Genomic DNA, 23,897 nt, shown 5'->3' on the forward strand with positions numbered 1-23,897 from the left:
CATGTGATATGACATTTACAGTCAGTAAATGATGGCAGATCTTAATTTCAAGGGCAGTATCGTGTCTGTGGTGAAGCCTTTTCAGAATTTTTTTTTTTTTTTTTAATCTGAGGAGGAAAATGGAAAATGATACTAAATTCCTTTCAAGTCTCTGCATGCTGGACAAAATAAAACTGATGAAAAACTTGTGAAACACCCAGAGGAATAAAACTGGGAAAGAGAAATCTATCTATCTATCTATCTATCTATCTATCTATCTATCTATCTATCTATCTATCTATCTATATATATATATAGATATAGATATAGATATATAGATATATAGATATATATATGTCTTTTTATCTATCTATCAATCTATCTATCTATCTATCTATCTAGTTCATTAATAAATTTATCCTTATAGTAGGCCTATTCCGTTTTTTTTATAGATGTGTTTCACGTAGGAAACAAGACTATGATGTCAGCAAATCTACATGTTCATTCCAGTGATGATTTCCCGGATTCTGCGATGATTTAACGGTCCTGTCATTGCGTTCTTCTCAGTATCCGTGGATGAAGAGAAGTTAAACTGAATTATTCAGGATTTTTTTCTACAAGACTCGATTTTCTTTGAAATTCGCCACGCCCTTCAAGCAATGAGCAGCGAGAGGGGGAGGAGCCGCGGACGCGCTCGAGAAGCTTTTACAACAGATCCACTCCAAAAACCCGCAGAAACACAACACGGAGCCACAGGTTACATGCTTCTGCTCATGCGCGATATTCATCATCAAGTAAGTTAGCAATTTCGTGTATATACAATCACACACACAATATATATATATAATCATTCTGATGTCTACCAATAGATATAGTGCAAATAAAATTATCATGATTTGGAGTTAGGCTATTGATTTTAATTTACTGGGCTATTTTATGTTTAACTTGTCATTTTAAAGTCATACATTTTAAGTTGTTGTTTACTGTGTGTAACCCAATTTAACATCCTGTGGTTTTGTGGAAGGTGGTTTTGCTGCACTGTATTTATGCAATATGATGCACTTAAAAGGAGAGTTGTGCACACAGAAATTTGGCTAAGTGTCAAGGAATTGTCAAAGTGGTAGAAAATCACTGGTAAAAAAACTTTTTTTTAAGTGAATAATATCAATTTCTCTACTTGTGCTGTATATGGGGGCTATAATAATTACATGCAGGGGCCAGTTGCATAAAATGCTTAGACTAATCTTAAAGTCAGTCATCTAATTTTTAACTTTAAGACAAATCATAACTTTCTTAAGTTTTTCTAACTGCTAGTTGGTCAGAATGGTTCTTAAGACTCAGTCTTGACTGTTTATGCAACTGGCACCAGTTTCTTATTTAAAAAAAAATATATATATATACAATTGAGTATCATTGTTATGGTACCTGTCATGGCATACAGATGGAAATCCTCCCCTGTAATCTCTGTAAAATGATTTATGAATTAGAGCCTCTATATGGTCATTAAAAAGCGTTCAACTCAGAACTGTGAATAATCTCTTGTGTCTATATTGTTATTGTAGCTATGGGACTGAACATGTTTAAGCCTGAGCTTAGTTCTTTGGTTTCATAAAGACAGATACAGGTACCTCTTAAAAAGTACTATTTTATTACATATTTATGTAAAATAATGTAAACATTACATAATAATGTTTTGTTTTATTTATATTTTTTTATTTTGTTAATTGATTTATTTTTAATTATTTAGAAATCTGCTATGGTAAACCATCCTTCCATTGCACAAACTTAACCCTAATCCCAGACTAAACCGCATGTTTGAGCTGTTTTAACTGAAAGCAACTTGCACTGATATATCTTTAAATATGTCCGTGCCATTGTTTCGTCTCCAGATGCACACCAGTAATTTTTTTTTCTAAAGCTCGTTTATAAAAGCTACGTCCTATTTTAACCAAAGCCCAATTTATACTTCTGTGTCGCCCAAAAATGTAACCACACGACCGCAAGATCTGTGATTGGTCGGCTCGGCTTTGTGGGATCGCGTTTCCTTCACCACCGCCATTTCTAAAAACAGAAGTACTCTGATGTACGATAAATGGCTGCACACAACGAACCAAGTCATCGAATCTACTGGCCAACATTCGAAAGTATCTGAAATGCATTTCCTCGTCCATGTCTATCAGTGGCCAGACAAGCACAGAAAATTCATCCACTTTTTGCCTCAACCGGTTTACGTATCATCTCCTCTGACGCCTTCTGTCGTTTCTGCATTTTAGTTTTAGTAATTTTAACTAAAAGTAACTGTTTTTCAGCATTGATCAGCTCCAACTCCAACATGATCCACTCAGTTTTAGTCGCCATTTTTTGTAGTAGCCTAAACTCAAAACAGCGGCGAAGAAACTGAACACGTGGAACATCGAAACCCTACCAGCAGTGTAACTGCAGAGCAACCCAAACTGTACGCAGAAGTATAAATGCTCACGACACCGTCGGCTATGGCCTACACCGTCATAATGTTAACTTAGTCTTTTGCATCTTTACTTCAACTGTCCACCTTCCATGCTGTCTGTAAATAGTGTCGTTTTTTGTTTCTGTCTGTATTACAAATGTAACGTTAATCGCTCATTTTCTTGGACTGGGCAAATGTCTATTGTCCATTTATGTGTGAACTGATTGTTTGTTTTTACTGTTATTGTGAAGCGTCCTTGAGCTTGAGAAAGGTGCTATATAAATTAAACTTATTATTATTATTATTTCACTCGACGCAGAAGAATAGATTGCCCTTTAGGCCTAATCCTGGCTTAATCCCTGTCTGTGGAACCAGGCCCATCTGTTTTCACATACAGATCTTAAAATTACACTGAAATACAGTAACATACAGAGTATTCCTGAAGACTGATCTTAGTTATGTAGTTTACACTAAGCGTTTCTCTACAAGTATGAATTTCCTCATTCAGGCTAAAGTGGATCATCTTTAGAAAACCCATCTTCTTAATTGAATAGAAAATGTTTGTGGCAGATTAGAAGACTGGTTTCCCAAAGGTTGTTGGGAAACTCAAAAAATTAAAAAGGGGACTTACTAGGGTAAGTAGAGTTTGTTTGCCAACCAATTAACCCCGGGTTGCCCAAGGGTTACTCACTCTCACTATTTTTAACTTTGAGTGAGCTTATCAATCTGGGTGTTGTTGTTGTTGTTGTTTTTTTTACTCAATAACTCACAAGTTTTTCCCAGTGATGTAAACTATAGTAACCTGGGGAATCCAACTTAAAGGTCACTAATTTCCTGCTCATGTTCACAATCAAACAGCATCAGAATGAAGAGCTTGAAAACATCGCCATTCCTCTCAGTCTTAACATGATTGTGTGAATGTAGAGATAAAAAGTCTATTTGTAATCTACACTTCCTTTCCTGAAGGTACTTTTTGCAAACTACTCAAAAGTAGAATAGAGTCAGTTGACTCAAGTCAATGGTCAGGTCATCTAATGGGGTTCATAAAAAATGGTGTAGGAAGGAAAGATTTCTATGCAGCAATTGCTAATTAATTTTACAAACAATAACAAAGAAACGACAAGTAACACAATTAAACGTGATATGTGTATATGTGTGTGTTATATATATATCAGTCTATGTGGACTCATTACATTATGAACATTTGAACATTTTCTGTTCTCAACACATACATGAAAGCGGTAACACTTTACAATAAGGTTCATTAGTTAACAAACTTAGTTAACATGAACTAAGAATGAACAATACTTCTTCAGCATTTATTAATCTTAGTTTACATTAATTTCAACATTTACTAATACATTAATAAAATCAAATGTTGTATTTGTTAACGTTAGTAACATAAGCAACACTGTGAACTAACATAATCAATGAACAGTTGTATTTTTATTAACTAACATTAACAAAGATTAATAAATACTGTAATAAATGTATTGCATTATTGTAATGCATTAACTAATGTTAACTAATGAACCTTATTGTAAAGTGTTACCATGAAAGCTTTGCTATGGTGTCTGTTATGGGAATTGAGTAATGTGTGTAAGACGAACTGATAAGCTTCATTTAGAAAGAGATCTTCCTTTCTGAGGAAGAACGGTCACTTTATTTCTAAGATAATCTACCTGGGGCTCTTTAGGTTTTGTCCCACATGTGTATCAGCTAATGTGCAGAATCATACAGTCACACGGTGATACCACAGATCTGACTCATGTCAGGTCACATGACAAATCAACAACAACAAAAACAAAACTGCTTTGTAACTGTTATTAATGCAGACTCTCCTGGTTCAGTCAGTGGTGTGTGTGAAGCGAGAAGTGAATCATTGTGGGTTACGACATCAGTTACCAGTTCTGCTCGTAGATACACGCACGAACTCTTCATAACCGCTCAGTTTGAGCTTCAGATCAGGAGGGTTGTGTGTGTGATATCAGTCTGATGTGTTGTCTTTGCCTGCAGGGGTCAATGAGGGGAACGCTGGTCCTCGTGTTTCAGGCTCTACTATGGTCTGCTGTCTCAGTTTCAGGTATGATCAATATGCATTACACATATCTGTCTGATTTAAATGATAAAAGATTAATCTAGAAACTGCTAATACGAGAAAAATGTCTCTGTGGTTTCTCCTAGAAATGAATGTAGCAAATTAATGTTTCACCTGAAAAGCTTTACAGAAGAGGAACAAACTGCTTAGATTTGTCAGGATAGTCAGATCTCATCAAACACTTCTCATCGAGCTGCTATTCACATTTATTTTAGCTTCATTATTATAATCTTACTGATGATGACTATAGTAGGCTCACTCATTTAAAATAAAGTTGATAAAACGCAACTGAGAACTCCAGTACGTCTCATGAACTGTGAAAGTGCAACATCGGAGCAAGAAAATTTACCCTTGAGCATTTCACTTCCAGTTCTGAACACAGATGAAGTTGACTTATATCTGTCTAATGTTTTAAATGGCTCCTAATATGCTTTTAAACTTTCTTCAGTGTGTAATGTTGCTGTTTGAGAATGAAAGTTTTGAACTCCTGAACCGCCTCCACTGTAGTCTTGAGTTTCTTCTGGGAACGAACACGTCAGAATATTCCTCATTTAAATAGTTCATACGCAGAATAAAGGGGCGGGGCCTGGGTGAGTGAGTTAGTAGTGTGTTAAACTGGTGGTTATGGTAAGGGGCGGGACATTTCCCAAACACACTCGTCCAATTACAACACACTGCTCCAGCCGACCAATCAGAGCAAAGTGTGCTTTTCAGAAGAAGGGGCTTCATAGAGACAGGAAGTAAACAGAGTGTTACTGACAGACTGGGAAAAGAGGAGCTGCAACAATGTAGATTATGGGACAAATAATGTGTTTTTTTTTAACATTCAAGCATGAAAACATTCTAGTTGAGCTCAAAAATAAATCAAGACTTTGAAAAAGGGCATAATATGTCCCCTTTAAAAAAAATTGTTTTAATTGTAATATGTCCCCTTTTAAAAAAATAATTTTTCATCCTGTCTTCCTCTAGGCCTGTTTACAGTGAATATACAGAAGAGTTCTTACGAGGCAGAGGTGCACGGGGACGTCGAGCTAGTGTGTGTGTTCTCCGCGGTTAAACGATCCTCAGACCTCACCGTCATATGGACCCGCATCGACCCGAAGCCAGACGTGGACGTGTATCGGCTCGAGAAAGGCACAGAAAACCACATTTACACCAATGATGCGTTCAGAAAGCGGGCGCAGCTCATCCAAGAACAGCTGGAAAAACAACGAGCGGTATTACGCTTGAAAAAGCTCCAGATAAAAGATTCGGGTACATACCGGTGTATCGTGAAAGAGGGAAATGAGGGAGACTACAAGCAAGTCACGCTCAATGTTACAGGTGCTTTACAAAGCAACTTCATAAAAGTCATATTTGATTGCTGACAACATTTTTAAGGTGTCAGGTGATTGGTTTGCAGTTTAATTAACTGCTGCAATGCATTATGGGACACTTAATAGTACTCTTTCTACTGATGACACACTAGCTACAGTATGTGTGGTATTGAATTTTAATTTTTTTTTTCATATATTAAATAGCAATTTTTTCGGCTCCATATACTTATGCTGCAGTGCATTCGTTTATGTATATACTGCACATTTTGGCAATTGTAGTCTAATCTTGGTAGAGTTTGTGGTTGAGTTCAATGCATACAGTACATTTGCATACTGTATATGCACAATATATACATACATCACACTACAAAAATAGACCTAGTACAGTATTCCAAACCTATCCACAATCCTGAACACTTTTTCATGTGTTTCTCTTTAACTTGCACCAGATTCTCTTCCATATCTTATGTTTTACGTTTATGTTTTCCAGCTCCTTATACTCCCATAAAGAAAAGCGTGAGGAAAGCGGGTCAGGATGAAGTGGAGCTCTCCTGTGAGTCTCAGGGATTCCCGTCACCTCAGGTTTTCTGGAGCGACGGTCAGAACACAAACCTCACGGACACGTCCAACAGCTCAGCGCACTATACAGACGAGGATCTGGTCAGAGTGTTGAGCACGCTGACGGTGAGACGAGATCTCGTGAACAACTATACCTGCTCTTTCCTCAGGAGCGGCGAGATCCAGCAGACGGCCTCCTTCAGCATCCCAGGTGTGCTCCCGATATATATAATATATATAACCTAACGCGGGGCTAATTGTAACACCCTTGTTTTAAATACTTCCACTCATGCAAGGATTACAAAACTTTGTGTATTTACTAGTTGCCACATCAACACTATATAGAGAAAAAAATGCGCCAAAATTTGAAATCTTTGGAAGATATCACTGAACATTTATTTAACCATAGCAAAAGTAAATTTCTTACTTGTGTTTATTTTTCATCTCTATTGTTGGGGTTTATTTTAAATTAGACAAATCTGATATTATTTTAATCTTCAGCATGTTATTTAACAGTTGATATGGTTATTTAGTGCTTTGCTAACTAGTATAAGACACTAGCAGGTTTTAAATCCCAGTTTTGCAGGTGGGGCACGTTCTAACACTGCGTTACAATGAACCCCTATTAGAACTATACTATTCTATTCTATACTTTTATGAATTCAATTGAGAAAACAATAGAAAAAGGTGAACAAAGACTGAGAGTCAAGGATCAGAAATTAATTATTATTATGTTTTATACTATGCTCTATAGCTGTTTTCAAGTGTGTTCGTTATCAAACTCAAAAATTGTTTTATTTTTAATTATTAAAAAATGCCATTATTTTATATGAAAAAGTGAATCACTGTATTTTATTGAGAAAATATTTTAGCTTGTCTTGTATATCTTTTTGATTAGGTCAGATAGCATTTTAAATTGTTATATTATATGGTCACGTTGCAATGTACCCCACCTATGGGGCATGTTGTCACATTTCAATTCCATTCTTTCAGGGTATATCAAGAAAAAAGTATACACTGTATTAAGAAAACAAAACCACATAATTGTACGAGACGTGTGAAATTAATGTAGGAAAAAAAGAATTATCTGAACCCTAAGTATATTTACACAAACTGAGAAAGTCAAAAAGCGTTAGGTTGTTCCCCGCTCTCCCCTATATACGCTGCGTCAGGAATCACATACTGAATGTGTAGGCGCTACATTTGTATTTGAATTTACTTTGAGACTGTTTAAAAAAGTATGTTCTATATAGAATGAATACGGGTAGTATGGATGAAATTTGGATGTATTACATTCGCCATGTTGTTTCTGTCATGTGACCTACCAGTGTCAGTTGCGTCGCTTCACTGTCGCTTCATAAATCCTCTCCCGTGGCCTCATGGGACAGTAAAGAATCCATCATATGCACACTTCAGGATCTCAGCGGAAGTAGTAGCTCATCCGGATACTTTTCGTCTACTGTTTTATACTGTGAATTCGGACATACTTTTTTTGTCACTCGCTGTATATAGTCGACTCGGGAAGTATGCGATTTCGGATGCAGCCAATGATTTTTTTTCCAGCTGATGAACTATATAAACATTATCAGCTAATCAGAATCCATCCTGCTTTAAAGAGCTCGAGTAGGCCTATATGAAGCGACAGATGGTGTTTACTTGAAAAGCAAAATGACTCAAGATATTAAGTCTTGTTTTTTGAAAATGTTATCAGAATTAAGTGTGTTTATGCTTGAAACAAGAACAAATATCTGCAAATGGGGTCTGAGAAATAATCAAGCTTTCCCCTTGAATTTAGTTTATTTTTCTGACCCCATTGGCAAATGTTTGTTTTTGTTTCAACCATAAACTCACTTAATTTGTATCTATTTTTATTCTATTTTTAAATAATTTAGCTTCTCTGGTAAATGTATCTTGATTTAAGAATGTTTAAATATTTGTAATGGAAAACAAGACAAAAATACTAAGTAGGAAAATCAGTTCCCTTTCGAGGGAACTCGCGTTGCGTCGATGACGCTTTGGGAACGCCTTTGCGTGACTGAGTCTGAAGTACTACTGTCAACTAGTCCAATGGAATGAATGAAGCGTCACGGGCGGGTGACGTCATGACCAGGAAGATTTAAAAGCACATCCGGTGCAATGCTCGCGTTAGCTTTTGTGCCTCAGCAAAGCGCTCTGTGTCAAAACTGTCTGTTATATTTATTGTTCTCTGTCTCTCACTATATTGTATTATGGCGATACAACTATTCAAAGCCTGTGCTTCTCCTTGCCCTCGTTATATCACGGGTGGAGATACACATGAGCTTTGTGTAGTTTGTTTGGGAGTGGAGCATGCTATGTCAGCCTTCGAGGGGACTGACTGTCAGCATTGTGAGCGTCTCCCGCTCCGCATGCTCCGCTCCCGTCTGTCCACATTTGAGGATGATGGACAAGCTCGCGAAGCCCGGGGTTCTGGACCCGCGGCTGCCGAGGCAGCTCGGAGAAAGCTCACTTGGGGTTCGCAAATGGATCTTTCGGCGGGGTTGGGGACGGGCTCTGCCTTATCTCCTCCTTTACCCGAAGGATCCATTGCTCTATTGCCGGTGTCGGAAGCCCGCGCTGCGGCTTCTTCCGCCCGGGAAGAGAGCCCGTTGCTTCAGTGCTCTAGCTCTGAGGAGGTACACAAACACAAATAAAGAAAGTTCAATAAGGGGAGAGGATTCGCCATCCCTCTCCCCAGCACATGAGGAGCTTATTGAGGTGATAACTCGTGCTGTAGATAAGTTGAGTATTGACTGGCCAGCAGAAAAGAGAGATTCTCGTCCTAAAAGCAAATTAGACGAGCGTTTTCTCACTTCTAATGTTTCATCTTAATCACGGGCCCTTCCATTCTTTTCTGATCTACATAGTGAGCTATGTAGATCATGGAATAAACCATATTCGTCACGTCTTTTTAGTCCCCATGTTCAAACGTATTCAAATATAAAGGGGCTGAAAGATTTTGGTTATGGGTCGATGCCCCTAGCGGAACAGACGCTCGCGAGCTATCTGTCTTCTGGGTCAGCATCGTCCCTGAAGGATCCCGTGTTGCCGAATAAACCACTAAAGACCACATCTAATTTAGTGGGTAAGGCTTATACGGCAGCAGATCAAGCTGGAGCCTGTCTGCACACGATGGCAGTGCTCCAAGCCTATCAGGCAGATCTGCTGGGGGATATAGATAGGAGTGAGGGAGTTAGTCCCGACGAAATTCGAGAACTTCGTCGGGCTACAGATCTTTCTCTCAGAGCTACGAAGGAGACCGCCCGTGCTATTGGGCGGTCTATGGCAGCCCTCGTAGCTACTGAGAGACATCTTTGGTTAAATCTGACAGATATGAAAGATAAAGATTGGGCTTTTCTTTTAGATGCCCCTATTTCTCCCTCTGGTCTATTTGGTGACTCGGTGAATTCGGTTGTTGAAAGATTTCAAGAAAATAAAAACAATCTGAGGCTTTTAAAAAATTCCTTCCTCGCCGAGTCCATCCCCCTGGGGATGCTGGGCGTGAGCAACCCCAGCCAAGCTCCTCGCACCGTGTGCAACAAAAAAATAAGTGTTGCGTCTCGTGCTCCCACGAATAAATCTTGGCGACCGAGCCAACATTCTCAGCCGAAGTCGGCTAACTCCAAGCCGGATCTGAGGACCGTACTTATGGCTAGGAAGGCTTCGGCTCAGAAAAGGTCCTGACGCTATGTACGTCAGACCATCGAGGACAGCCCCAACCGGGGTGGAGCGGTGTACACCTCAGAATACGGTGCCCGCTCCACTTCGGGGTCCTCATGGGACCGGTCTGCCAACCCCGCCACCCTTGGTACTTCGGGGCGCAGTGGTATCCAGAGAAAGTTCGGCGCAGTGTCAACTCGACATTGCGTCGGACGTGAGCCCTCTGAGGGGGGTTCAAAAACAGTCAGTTCGGTTGTTTCCTGCCAATATGCTTCAGGTCGCCGAAGTGGCTGTTCCTGTAACACCAGAGGCCAGTCTCGAGAGACTGGTACCCTTAGTAGATTTTCTAACAGAGTGGAAGAATCTGTCGAATATATCTCCTTGGGTCCTGCAGATAATAGAGAAAGGTTACAGAATCCAATTCGGTTCTCCTCCGCCTCGTTACAACGGGGTGTTACTCACGGTTGAGTAACGGAGCAAGTTGACAGTAGTGCTTCAGACTCAGTCACGCAAAAGCGTTCCCAAAGCGTCATCGACGCATCGTCTCGTTCCCTTGTCAGGGAACTAGGGTTACAGTCGTAACCTGAGACGTTTTTGGGAAACAAAATCTTGATATCATGAGCACTTATGAGAAAGAACTGATCTTTATAAAATGAAAATGTGAAAGTCAGTATCAACCTACAGATGTGAAAGCTGCCGTGTTTTCCATCGCTTATGGCTTGTGTGAGGCAGATTTTCCTTGATGTGTTTCTGCGATGAGGGGGCGGATGATATGAAATGCGCAGATAAAGACAAAAAAAAACCAGACCTGTTTCCGATAAATATGGAGGAGTGCCTTTGTTACCGTTTTTTTCCAGGAGACACAAGTCTCATCGTGATGTGAATACGGTTAGAATATAAAGTTTCACCCTAAAGCAAGTGTTCATCTTTCAAAGTCTGAAAGGAAATATCTTCTGTTATGTAACAACGTTGCACATTATGCCACGTTTTTTTGCATTCAATGGATGATCACATTCAGTAGAAGTGTTGAGATTAGTACTGCGATTAGCTGTAATTTAATTTTTGTTAATTGGCAGAAATGTATGGCTCTGATTGGATGAAAAGTATCGAAACACGGTTATTATCATTAACTAAAACTAAAACCATTAAAAAAAATTAATTACTTGAAATAAACATGAAATGAAATAAAATGATGTTTTATGTCAGCTAGTTTCCAAGGTAACATTAATGACTATAATAACAAAAAATAAACTTAAACTTTATAGAAGTATTTTTTTTAAAACACAACAAAATTACTAAAACTTTAACTAAAATGAAAATAAAAATATAGAATATAATGAAAATAAAATATTTATAAACATATATATATATAAAGGAAATATTTATAAACATATATAAAGGAAATATAAAAATAACATCTAATTCAAAATATTAACAAAACTTTAATAGTATTTCAAATACATTAAAACAACTCTGGTTCAAAGCTGTTGTAAAATAGTTTATATATAAAACTATCTTTATTACGTTAAACTTGTTTTATTTCAAATAGTTTACAAGGCAACATTTCTCATTTTCATTTAGTTAAGTTGAAGTACTAAAATAACAAAAATTAAGTAAACTAAAACTACATAGACATAGTTAAAAAAATGAAAATGACAAAAACACAAGAAAATTTGTAAAAATGTAACTAAAATAAAAATGAAAATTGAAAAAATGAAAATAAAATCGAATGCAAAATATTGACGTGTGTGTGTGTGTGTGTGTGTGTGTGTGTGTGTGTGTACTTGTACAACTATCTTTGTGAGGACCAGTTTGAGTTTTAGACCATTGTAGTGAGGACAAAGAGAGTAAAGTGAGGACATTTTGGCCGGTCCTCACTTTCTGAGACCCCTTTAAAGGCCTGTTTGAGGGTCAAGACTTGGTTTTAGGGATAACGTTATAATTAGGTTAAGGGTAGGTTTAGGGTAAGGGTTCGGGTTAAGCACTTAGTAGTGATGAGTAAGGTTAGGGTAAGCGGCTAGAGATTGCATTGTGTCAATGAATGTCCTCATAAAGATAGATGTACAAGAGTGTGTGTGTGTGTGTGTGTGTGTGTGTGTGTGTGTGTGTGTGTGTGTGTGTGTGTGTGTGTGTGTGTGTGTGTGTGTGTGTGTGTGTGTGTGTTTATATTTTTCAAAAAATCTTCATAACACTTTAATAAAAACGCTGGAAATTCCATCATGTGTTTATTTTGAGAGACGGGTATTTAGTGCAGTTTGAAAGCAGTGTTTCATGTTTCCACAGATGAAATCCTTCATGAATGTTCTGCTCAGTACGCGTGGATCGGAGCTGTGGTCGTCGTGCTGTTAGCCATAACCTTCATCTACGTCATTCTGCGGAGGAGGAGCCACGGTATTTTCACAACAGTGCTCATTCATTTACATAATTAAAAAATAATTAATAAAAAAAATAATTATAAATAATAATTAAACTTATATAGCTAGCCTTTGACTTATACCAAAATAATACCATGATGTTTGGACATTTACCACGGTATTATTTGAAGTACCTTCGAGTACCATGTGAATACCATATTAATCTGTCAAAACCACTGATTCTATCACTGTTCTTCACAGTCCATTAAGACGTGTCAGTTGTGTGTCGATCAGATATGATGATACGTTTTAGGAGTATCCGCTGTGGATTTGCTTGATTGATTTATAGTTTGTTTGTGAGAGTAATCATGTGAGTCAACATCATATAACATTAAATAGCTTGAAGAAGAAATCCCCTGTTGGATCGCTATCAGGAAATAGATACTCGGGTTTATCAGCTGACATCTGAAAAACTCATTAGTCATTCACGTGCATGTGTTACTAGATGCTTTTGACAAAAGATTAACCTTGAAAATTCATAAATTACATTTTGTACATGCACAGATCTAAACATTATGAAACTAAAACCTGCAGAAACAGGAATGACCCAGTAAATTACCCTTAACTAACCTCAGCCGTTACGCCATCATTGCCACATTAATATTACCAGTCATGTTCATAAAACATACTAATATAGTTCTCTTACTATTTCTGCCGTAGGCCCTATATAGTGTGCTTACTGTGCACTTCTTGGACATCACTCACCTAATTCCTGTTGTCATGTGACATCAATGTAACAAAGACTATTTTTAAACCAGTTAATGTTGAATGTTGCTTACTTCCATCCCAAATATAGCTCGAGATTGATGTATTAGAAAGCAGTTTTGTGAGTCAGCATCATGTGACGTGTAAACAGAGAGTTTCGGTTTATTAATCTGCAGTATTTGACGTGAAATCCCGTACACTGAACATATGCTGTTGTTACTCTGAGGTTTACACGTGAGAAGAAACATATTTTTTAGGTTTCTGGACAAAACATATTTTCCCGAAGTAATCCTGACACTGCAAAAGATTGGTCCAATTCATGATTATGAGCTGAATGCTGAGCAGAAGAAGTGTGTTGATCAGAAGATATATCAAAACTATGCAAAAATGCTGTTTCATATCCTCTTTTAATGTGCAGCCATGGGTGAATTCCAATAAATAATGATAAAACGTGTGCGTGACCTTTTTCTCTATCTATTCCCAGGTCAGAAAAACAGGCGAAATGAATCATCTAAATGCGCTTTACTGTTCCCGCGCTCGTCCTCTGCCAACACTGACTGTGAGTTTATCACATTTACATCATCAGTTCCCGCTCAGTCATTCATTCTGCTTATGATATGAATGTCACTATAAAGTGACCGCAAAAGTATACTGTAAAAACAAAGCAATATATTACCTGTGGACGTAGAGAGCATGCAATACATATATAATAATACATTTATATATTTGTATCTAAAGTACATTTTAAAATATAAATATATCAACATGACTAAATATATAAAACATATTATTTATTTATATTTAAAAATGTATATTAAGTCATGCTGATATGTTTTATATTTTATCAATAATATATTTATATATAAAAGTACATTTCAAAATATATATTAATATTAGAAATATATAAAATATATCGACATTACTATATATATATATATACATACAGACACGCATATAGGCCTATATATATATAAAGTAAATTTAAAAATGTATAAGTATTTTATCGACAATATATGTAAAATATCAACATATATTGCCTTTACATAAATTTATATATTGATATACTCATGCCTTTTTATATTTTTAATCAAAGTATATTTATATTGTCCAAAATATATTTTTAAAAATACATTTTGCATTTACCCAAACTGTCTTTTAAGATTGAAAATACATGTTCTTTGCTCCTTACATTTTGTAGTATATATATTAAACCATTTTAAGGTTTAAACTTTATATATTTTCAATTTCCTTAACCTGCATATAACAACATTTATATTTATATTTAGCATATATTTTAGATGTATTTTTGCTGTATGTCTTGAACCTGCAGAATTCCTTTTAAGGCATTTATTTTTATTGTACCTCAACACAATAAACTCTCTCTTCATGTTGTTGAACAGTATTTCTCTAATGCATGAATGTCTCTTTCATTCCCAGCTTTACTGACAGTGAACGAGAACAGACCACAAACATGTCTCATAACCTCAGAAGGTAAAGCATGTTCTTTATGAATGTATTATGATTGGGAGTAAATGGTTAAACTGATGATTCATGTTCAGTTCAGTAGAAACTGGAAACATGATTATTAACCTCGAGCCTTTTACCCCCGACTGCGACAGCTAACTGTTTCCTTCTGTCATTTGTCTCGTTTCCTACTGTAAATAGCATATAAAAGTGTCTACATCACATTCTGTAGCACATCTGGAGGCTTCGTGTGATCGTGAATCACTGAAGCCGGTTATACATTCAGCTGATGTGAGCATTAGTCAAGTGGAAAAGTGACTCTGTTTGTCTTTTATTTGTGCAGAACCTGCAGAAAACCCTCCGTCTCTGAGGCACGTACAAACACAACAGTATTCGCAGATCGACACAGACACAGACGCGGACGTGGAAAAGAGACTTGAGTCATTTGCACTTTACAGCAAGTGAGTGATTTATATGGGAAAATAAGAATCTGACTCACTTAAACATGTAAAGAATTACGCACGTGTTTCTGTTGAATCACAAGATAAAAGAAAACTTCCTAGGAAAACTTGACAATTACTGTTCTTAAGGACAATACACTAACACCCACACCCGCACACACACACACACACACACACACACACACACACACACACACACACACACACACACACACACACACACACACACACACACTCATATCTGGTTCACTATCTTATTGGGGACTCTCCTTGAACCTAATAGTTTTTATACTGTACAAAATATATTCTCTGTACAAAGTATATTCTCTCCCTTACACTAAACCTACCCATCACACACACACACACACACACACACATACACACACTAACCCTACACCTACCCATCTCACACACGCACACACACTCACACACACACACACACACACACACACACACACACACACACACACACACACACACACACACACACACACACACACACACTCATATCTGGTTCACTATCTTTTTGGGGACTCTCCTTGAACCTAATGGTTTTTATACTGTACAAAATATATTCTCTGTACAAAGTATATTCCCTTACACTAAACCTACCCATCTCACACACGCGCACACACACACACACACACACACACACACACACACACACACACACACACACACACACACACACACACACACACACACACACACACACACACACACACACACTAACCCTACACCTACCCATTTCACACACACACACACACACACACACACACACTAACCCTACACCTACCCATCTCACACACACACACACACACACTAACCCTACACCTACCCATCTCACACACACACACACACACTAACCCTACACCTACCCATCTCACACACACACACACACACACACACACACACACACACACACATATATCTTTTTGGGGACTCTCCTTGAACGTAATGGTCTTTATACTGTACAAAATGTATATTCTCTCCCTTACACTAAGCCTAAACCTACCCATCACACACAAACACACACAAACACACACACACTAACCTTACACCTACACCTACACCTAAACCTACCCATCGGACAAAACTTTATACATTTTTACATTTTCAAAAAACTCATTCCGTATGATTTATAATCTTGTTTGCTCATTGAGACCTTAATGTAGGCCCTCAATGTAAGAGTCCCCATGAGACCGTGTGTATTCAGGTTGAAGTTCGTCACCAGGATAGAAAAACATGAACACACACTCAAACACACACATTCCAGTCATCAAACTAGCTATTATTTTTAATGGAAGGACACGTAGGAGTGTAATCCAAGCTTTAATGACCAGGAAAGACACTTATATTTGGAGCAGCCACATATTTCTACGTGTTTCTTCCTCCTGTCTGCTTTAGGCAAGGCTAGTTTATTTTTATAGCACATTTCATACACTATGGCAATTCAACATGCTTTACAGAAAGGAATTAAAATAATCACAAAATAAAAGCAAGGACAATTAAAACAGTTATAAAAGAAATGAAAAGAGATATACAGTTATAACATGAATTAAAAGAGTAAAAAGATGATACATATATAAACTACTCATCTGGCAAAACACCGGTGTATCATATTTTTCACAACTCTTTAAGGTTGCTTTAAGGTCTTGATGAATTGTGGCATTTCTTCGTTAATCCAGTATTACCGTAATACTTTGTCTTTTATGAGTTTAATAAAGAACTCGTCTCGTCTTCTGTCCAAACTTACCACATCATCTTTAAAAACTATCAACTTATACGAACGTCAGGTGACCTGTAAATGCGAAACAACTATTTCCATTGCAGTATTGCAAAATATTCCTTATTCGAATTGTCTGAAAAAACACCTCATGCGAGCGTCAAAACTTTGTTGTGATATATGGGAGTTCTTGCGAAATTGTTGTGTTTCCATTGGTCGTATTTTCAATTTCAATTTGCGCAATTTTAAAGAACACGCAGCTACTGACATCTCTTATTATTGGATATGTTTTACTCAGACATATATATGTACATACATACAGGTGAAACTCGAAAAATTAGAATATCGTGCAAAAGTTAATTTATTTCACTAATTCATCTTAAAAGGGGAAACTAATATATTATATAGACTCATTACATGCAAAGTGTTTCAAGCCTTTATTTGTTATAATTTTGATGATTATGTATATATATAAGTGTTATTTATTTATTTTTCCCAATAATATATCTCTTAATGGTTGGTGAGGGTCGAGTAATTGTGTAGATTCGGATAGTTTTGTTCTGAAGAAAAAAAGTACTGTTTCCAGTGATCTGCTGAAAAACACAGCACTGGCTGATTGACAGGTTACCACAACAAACACACTTTACGCGTTGATTTCCATGTTAATCCATGTCATCACTTCCTCTCAATTCCAGAGATGACCAATCGCTAAACATCAGCTCCGTCCTTCCCGACACGAGGCAGGTTGTCCTTCTGTTAGGAGAACCAGGCAGCGGGAAAACCACCGTGGCCCGAATCCTGTCGTCCTGCTGGGCTGGAAGACTCACGGCGAACGCCTTCAGCGTTCTCCCGCTGCACCTGGTCCTGCTGGTGGACTGTAGCGGAGCAGAAGGAGACCTTTTCCAGATGCTACAGTCCAGAGTTCATCACGGAAAACCATCAGTGTCTGACCTCAGAGAGACGCTTCTGGGCCCGGCGGATTGTTTGCTCATCCTGGATGGATATCGAGAGGGAAATAAGGACTTGGATGAAACTCTGGAGGGGTTTCTGACTGAGCGACAGATGTGCAGGGTTTTAGTGACGTCCCGTCCAGGACAGTGTCCATCCCTGGAGAAAACCGTCAGGACAGTGTTGCAACTCAAACAGAGACCGGAAGAGTCTGGCTCGTGAGGAAATTGGATACATTTCATATTTGCATTGACAGTGATGCTGCAATTTCATGTTTCAGCATTGTCCCGGGTCGATGGATCCGCCTGTCGCTTCTCTGGAATTTTTTTCCCCAGACTTTGGTAAAGACTTTGGCTGGAGATCAAACTATTTCGCAATACTTGAATTCAGTTGTGTTATTAAAAAAAACAAGTACAAGAAAAGAGAAATGAGATCATGATAAAAAAATGTTACACTGTAAAAAGTGGTAACCTACTAATAATCTTAACTTGTGAAATTAATCTTTTCAGTTGATTCAGTGATGTTAAATGGCATTTTTGAATTGATTAAAACCACTTAATTTAGATTTGACCTTTTTTCCCAGTGTATTTCTGCTTCTTATCTGGCAGTAATGCATGTGGTTTAACTGTTACAGGAATAAAGCAGATCTGATTTATGCTTTCAACAAAATATAGTTACCAAATTAACCATAACTACCGTTTTATCTGACAGATCATTATCAAAAGCTGATTGTGCAAAAACAAATTCTCTGTTAGTCTTACTTCAAACTTTCTGTTTCAAGAGTTGCACTTTTATACTGAACTGTGTATTTTGTTTATATATATATATATATATATATATAGAGAGAGAGAGAGAGAGAGAGAGAGAGAGAGAGAGAGAGAGAGAGAGAGAGAGAATGAGTGAGTTATACATACATATTTTTATAGTTTCATTTATTGATGTAAAATTAAATGATTTTGATAAAAGAAAGAAATGAAAGTGAAAACATCAGTTTGATTATTTTATACTCTTTCAGAAGCTTTTTTTTGCATTTTGAGGGGTTTGATCTATGCACAATCTTCACAGAAAGCTTTATCTCACACACATACAGACATAGTTGTTTGTTTCACTTTCATTATGCTTTAATGCTCAACAGGATTAACTTCCATTTCTGAGAAAGTACACTCTGCTTTAACTGGCAGCGACTAAAAAGGGAAGTTCATTTTTTCCCGCAAGGGGAGGCAGTAAAAAATGCCTGAATGTCATCTGGATGTACTTTATCAGCATTGCACTAGTGCAGGACGCCAAACATTTTAAACTATTGACAGCACTAAAGAAGAACTGAATGCTCAGTTCAGTTACTACAGAACTGAGTTCGGTTAAGCAACATTTAAAGCAATTATGTAACCGCAATAACAGACTGGGAAAATTCAGCTACAAAAAAGAAACATTAAATGTAATGAATGCAAAAATTACCTATACGTCTGAGGCTGGGACTAGTAATGCATATACACACACACACACACACACACACACACACACACACAAAACTGTTGGCTGAACATCTGATGCATATGGCACACATAATAGGAAACACTTTGGGAGATTTGAAGTCCTCATCTGATTGGTTGAATTCTACAGGAGACGTGTGTCACGTTCTTTAAAGGTCTGTCTGAAAACCAAGCCGTTGTGATGCCAAACCCCCTCATGGAAAAAAAGCTGTTCTGTTTACAACTGTGACAATGACCGCTTATCAGGATCAAATAAATGCTGGATTTTCCAAAGTATGTGAAGTTGGCGGCACCATTGTTGCAGTAAACATGCATGACATTCTTGAATGAATTGCATTCTGGTCTGTTATTGTAGGGACATAAACTTTACATTTTCATTCCCATAAGCATGATGCAGAAACAAAACAAACAGTGATTGGTTGCTTTACATGTCAGCCAGACAGCCAATGAAAGCTGCGATTGAGTCCAGGCCTTGCATTACTTACATCTCTTGATACTCTTACATCTTAAATAAGGAAAAAAATATATATATATTTTTTTTTTACTTTTACTTTTGCAGCAAGTTAATGCCTGTCCATTGTAATATAATAATAATGGTTATCATAAATTAAAAAACAAAGGAAAGTCATGTGATTATGGTAAAGGGTGAAAGGTCATCATCAACCAAGATGTTTTGAAAGTATCACATAGTTTTTAAAGACCTGGTTACTGTAATATCTACCTCATCTGACTCTAAAAGGTGTAACCTAATGGTCTATTTAGTCATATTAAAGAATAATTTGACTCGGGTTATTTAGATGTTACCACGTTTCACGCTACCCAACAAACAATGAACCCAGACTAGATTATGCAAGACAGAAGAGTGTGGGCCTCGAGGGATTCCCCATGGCTCCTAACCACTGATATTTCCTTATTCCTTATTCAAAACAAGCACCAAAAAAGGAACGAATACCTCTTCTGTTTTTCTTTCTGATTTAAGTTATGCTATCCTAAAGCCACATATATGCAAAGGCACAGGACGGATAAACCCCTTCAAAATCCCAGTGTTGTTAGTGAACTGAATGAAATTTTCAGCAGTAAATCATCTAAACGCAACCATCACTTGCACATATAAACTGCGTCCATATATTCCCTGCAAACCTTATTTAAAGCATTGTGATCTCATCTTCATTAGATAAAATTACCAATATTGTGACATAAAATTTTCTGCATGCAAAGTTTTGGGATTGACAGCCGTATTTAAAGTAAACTGTGTGTGCACAGAATTCAGGAGTGACTCCAGATCTTACACTGGTCACCAAAACGACGTCTTTAGTTTGGGTCTGCACTTATTTCATTTCAATCCAGAAATCAATAGCTAAATTTGTCTGTAGCAAATTAATTTGTAAAATCTGTCAGTCCTATATCAAATCAAACTGTGTAGAGAACGTGTTTAAACACTCAGATGACCAAAGGGCATTGAGCCAGGCCCAAAGTTAATAGTTCAATGCTTTAACTTTTAAAATTTAAAATGAGTCACTGTTGTTAATGAATTTGCAGATAAGAATGTGCTATTTATGTTTCTTCAGTCCATTCCCTTCTCATCTCCTCACATTAATCATGAACACTTTAATTCGATTCTTGTGAAGGAGCTGCTTTTGCTGGCTTAAAAACAAGTCCGTGTTTGAGTTAAAAGTGCTCATTGGTCAACACATGTAACCTCAGGCCTGTTTACAGTCAGACCGGACTGAACGGTGCTTTCCAGACCTCTCCATCTTGACCTCTGTTAACCTCCAGCAGGGGGAAATAAAAAACATTTATTAAATGTTATATTTATATAAACCACAGACACGATCAGCATGGGAAAATAAAAAAATATGTAATATTTTTTTTAAAACGTGTCTGAGGTTCATCATGTCCAGCAGAGGTTGACAGAGGTCAGAATCGAGTTTTTCCTTTCTTTAAAAATGGGCTCTGCACTACGGGCTGTGTGGCTTTTAGAAAACCTTTTCACACTGAAACTAGTTTGCACTAGTTTAATTAGTCCACTGCCAATCTCCAACAGAGAACATGCATCACATAAAGAGTAATTGATGTTTTTTGGAATATATACAAGCCATATGCAGGATTTAATAATATGTTCAAACTTCCTGCATAATCTGCAACAGTTTGCTTGCAAATTATATATAAATAAACAAAAAAATTATCTTGATGTTCTTCACACGTCACACATGCACAAGCTGAAGAAACACTTGACGTGTGCGTGTATTTTCATGCATCATTAAACACAAGGAGTATATATGCAGGACAGGCGGCTGCAGTGATGCAATGCAAACGGCGAAGCATTTCAACACGCATGAATCATGATTCCATTCGACGTTTGCAATGAAAACTGCGTGGTCAATATGGAACAAACTAAATGGGCAGCAACTGTGTGCATCATGCACCACAAACACACAGATATATATTTAAAAAAGTATTTTAAAAAAATACAAAAAAGGAAAATAATACATCACTAATATAGATCTGAAAATCTATATAAATACATTTAGATAATTATTAATAGTATAAATTATAATTAGTTTTTTATTAATTTATTTATTAACATGTATGTATATATATATATATATATATACATTATTATTCTTGATATATTTCTATATATATTATATATTTATATAAATACATTTATATTGTCCAAACTATATATTTTAAAAAAATGCCTTTTGGGTAAATACAAGATTAGAAAAGCATATTATTGGCATATTATATACTGTATATATATATATATATATGCAAAAACACACCTGCCTAGTCATGCTTTGAGAGGGTTTTGGGAAATTTTCACAGCAGAACTAATGTTCACTAAATAATCATAATCATAACCATGTTCTCTTTATGAGGAAGATTAATGTCCTGTTTATGAAAAGCATGTCCAGCCCTTCTCAAACAATTACAAAGTCAAACATGAGCTTGACAATACCTCAGCTGCAGTGAATAACAAGGAACAAGGAAACGGACCGGCACTAATGTGAAGGTCATGTGATCTGTCATTATAGCGCTGCTGCCTGGAAACCTGATTCTTGTGTCTTCCTGGTGTTTTCTCTTCACTTCCTGGTCACCTTTAAGAAACATATTGGGGGAAACACTTTATTCTATTTATTGTTCTGTAGTTATGCAACATTCTATTCAATGCTCTTGTGTTCTATTCAATAATTTTAAACATGTGGTTCCTTTTGGGGGCTGCTGTCATTAAAGCATGCAAAACTTGACAAATGCATTGCAATATAATTTGTAACAAACATATTGTGCGACTGCTGAATAAAATGATTTTTATAGTGGTCTTGGACTTTTGGAGCATGTATGCCTGTCTAATACAAGGAAACATGACTGACCTCCTCCCTCTCTCCTGTGAGAACACGTGACAGGTTTTATCTTCCTCTCTCTCACTGTATATTATAACAGAGAGTCAGAGAATGAAGTGAATAAACAAGACAGCACACGTGCTTGATTCCCGCATGCAAAACATAATAGCCTAGTGTTTTTTGGTTTTTGGAGCTTTTAAATGTGACGTGACCGATAGCTAGCGCCTGCTATATGGGGTGCCGTTAATCTCTTTACTAGTTAATTGTAAATAAACACAAATGAACAATAATTGGTAGCCTATGTTGAAAGATACAGTACAACTTCCCGAAATGTATATGCCTCGATAAATCAGTGTTTTTCAACTGTGGAAAGAGGTCCATAAAACAGCTGGAGAACCATATGTCACATAAGTTACATTTACCTCAGGGAAAAATAAAAACATGTAATGACCATAGCACGACCAAATATTTATCAAAATGAATCTATATTGAATCAAGATCGGAATCGAACCACGATAATTGAATTGAAATTGTAAAATTTGTATCAAAGAATGGCCTACCAGTCATTGCACCATAATATGCTGTCACTAAACTTAATGAAATTGTTTAGAATTGATGCAAGTTGCTTCATTGTCTCTTATGATTGCAAATCTAACAAATTCTTAATTGCAGTATCTAATAATTTGTTCAATTAAAACATTGCATATCACTCCCAAACAATTGATCTGTTTAATTATTGATATTTACAGTTTGAATATTTACTTTTTACTTTCGGGACTTAAGTACGTTTTAAATCGGATACTTTTGTACTTTTACTCAAGTGATGTTTGAATGGAGGACTTTCTACTTTTACTGGAGTCATTTTTTATTTAGGTATTTATACTTTTACTCGAGTGTAATTTTTGAGTACTTTTACCACCCCTGATACGTAGTGACTTGAATAGGGGTAGACTGTGTACCGTTGAGACACGAATACAGTTGAGACACGTTAAATAACTTGCGTGAGCAACATGCACAAGTTGTGATTTTTGCTGTGCACATGTGTATGAAATTTGAACAATGGGCGCAGCTCCGATCCGAAGATATCAGCAAAAGTTTTTTGTTTTTTTTCTAAGATAAGAGTTTCACTTCACCATGCACACTCCACAATGAATAGCTTATTATCCTTATGCGACTGTTAAACGTAACTGGTATCATCACAAACGTTATTCTGTGCCCAAAAACTGGCATATTTCATGGTATTGTGTCATGCAAGGTCATTGCAAAATCT

General features: G+C 36.9%; 3 protein-coding genes across 4 annotated transcripts in view; all 3 read left to right on the plus strand.

Annotated features, from left to right (window-relative positions):
• The window catches only part of LOC143741188 (uncharacterized), a 297,332-nt gene that overhangs the window by 166,398 nt on the left and 107,037 nt on the right, over nt 1-23,897 (plus strand). The window lies entirely within an intron of this gene.
• Nucleotides 1-23,897, plus strand: part of LOC143741177 (uncharacterized) — a 249,195-nt gene that overhangs the window by 118,261 nt on the left and 107,037 nt on the right. The gene's annotated exons all lie outside the window — the stretch shown is intronic.
• On the plus strand, nt 715-18,354 carry LOC143741159 (uncharacterized). Of its 2 annotated transcripts, XM_077233561.1 has the most exons (9): nt 715-773; nt 4,442-4,508; nt 5,493-5,846; nt 6,330-6,608; nt 12,359-12,466; nt 13,679-13,753; nt 14,632-14,685; nt 15,002-15,119; nt 17,541-18,354. In XM_077233561.1, exons 1-9 carry the CDS (start codon nt 741-743, stop codon nt 18,013-18,015), a joined length of 1,563 nt encoding a protein of 520 aa, XP_077089676.1. In that variant the 5' UTR covers nt 715-740; the 3' UTR covers nt 18,016-18,354. The 2 variants fall into 2 exon arrangements, with proteins under 2 accessions (XP_077089676.1, XP_077089677.1); XM_077233562.1 differs by lacking the exon at nt 13,679-13,753.

The sequence above is a fragment of the Siphateles boraxobius genome, unplaced genomic scaffold (genome assembly GCF_051911475.1).
Source record: "Siphateles boraxobius isolate OS27281-9 unplaced genomic scaffold, OSU_SipBor_1 18, whole genome shotgun sequence".
Lineage (NCBI taxonomy): Eukaryota > Metazoa > Chordata > Actinopteri > Cypriniformes > Leuciscidae > Siphateles > Siphateles boraxobius.

Excerpts from the sequence above, each read along its gene's own strand:
- LOC143741159 (XM_077233561.1), top strand. The coding sequence starts at position 741 with ATGCTTCTGCTCATGCGCGATATTCATCATCAA. Across the intron at positions 14,686-15,001 it reads ATGTCTCATAACCTCAGAAG|AACCTGCAGAAAACCCTCCG; the intron begins GTAAAGCATGTT and ends TTATTTGTGCAG. Across the intron at positions 15,120-17,540 it reads TCATTTGCACTTTACAGCAA|AGATGACCAATCGCTAAACA; the intron begins GTGAGTGATTTA and ends TCTCAATTCCAG.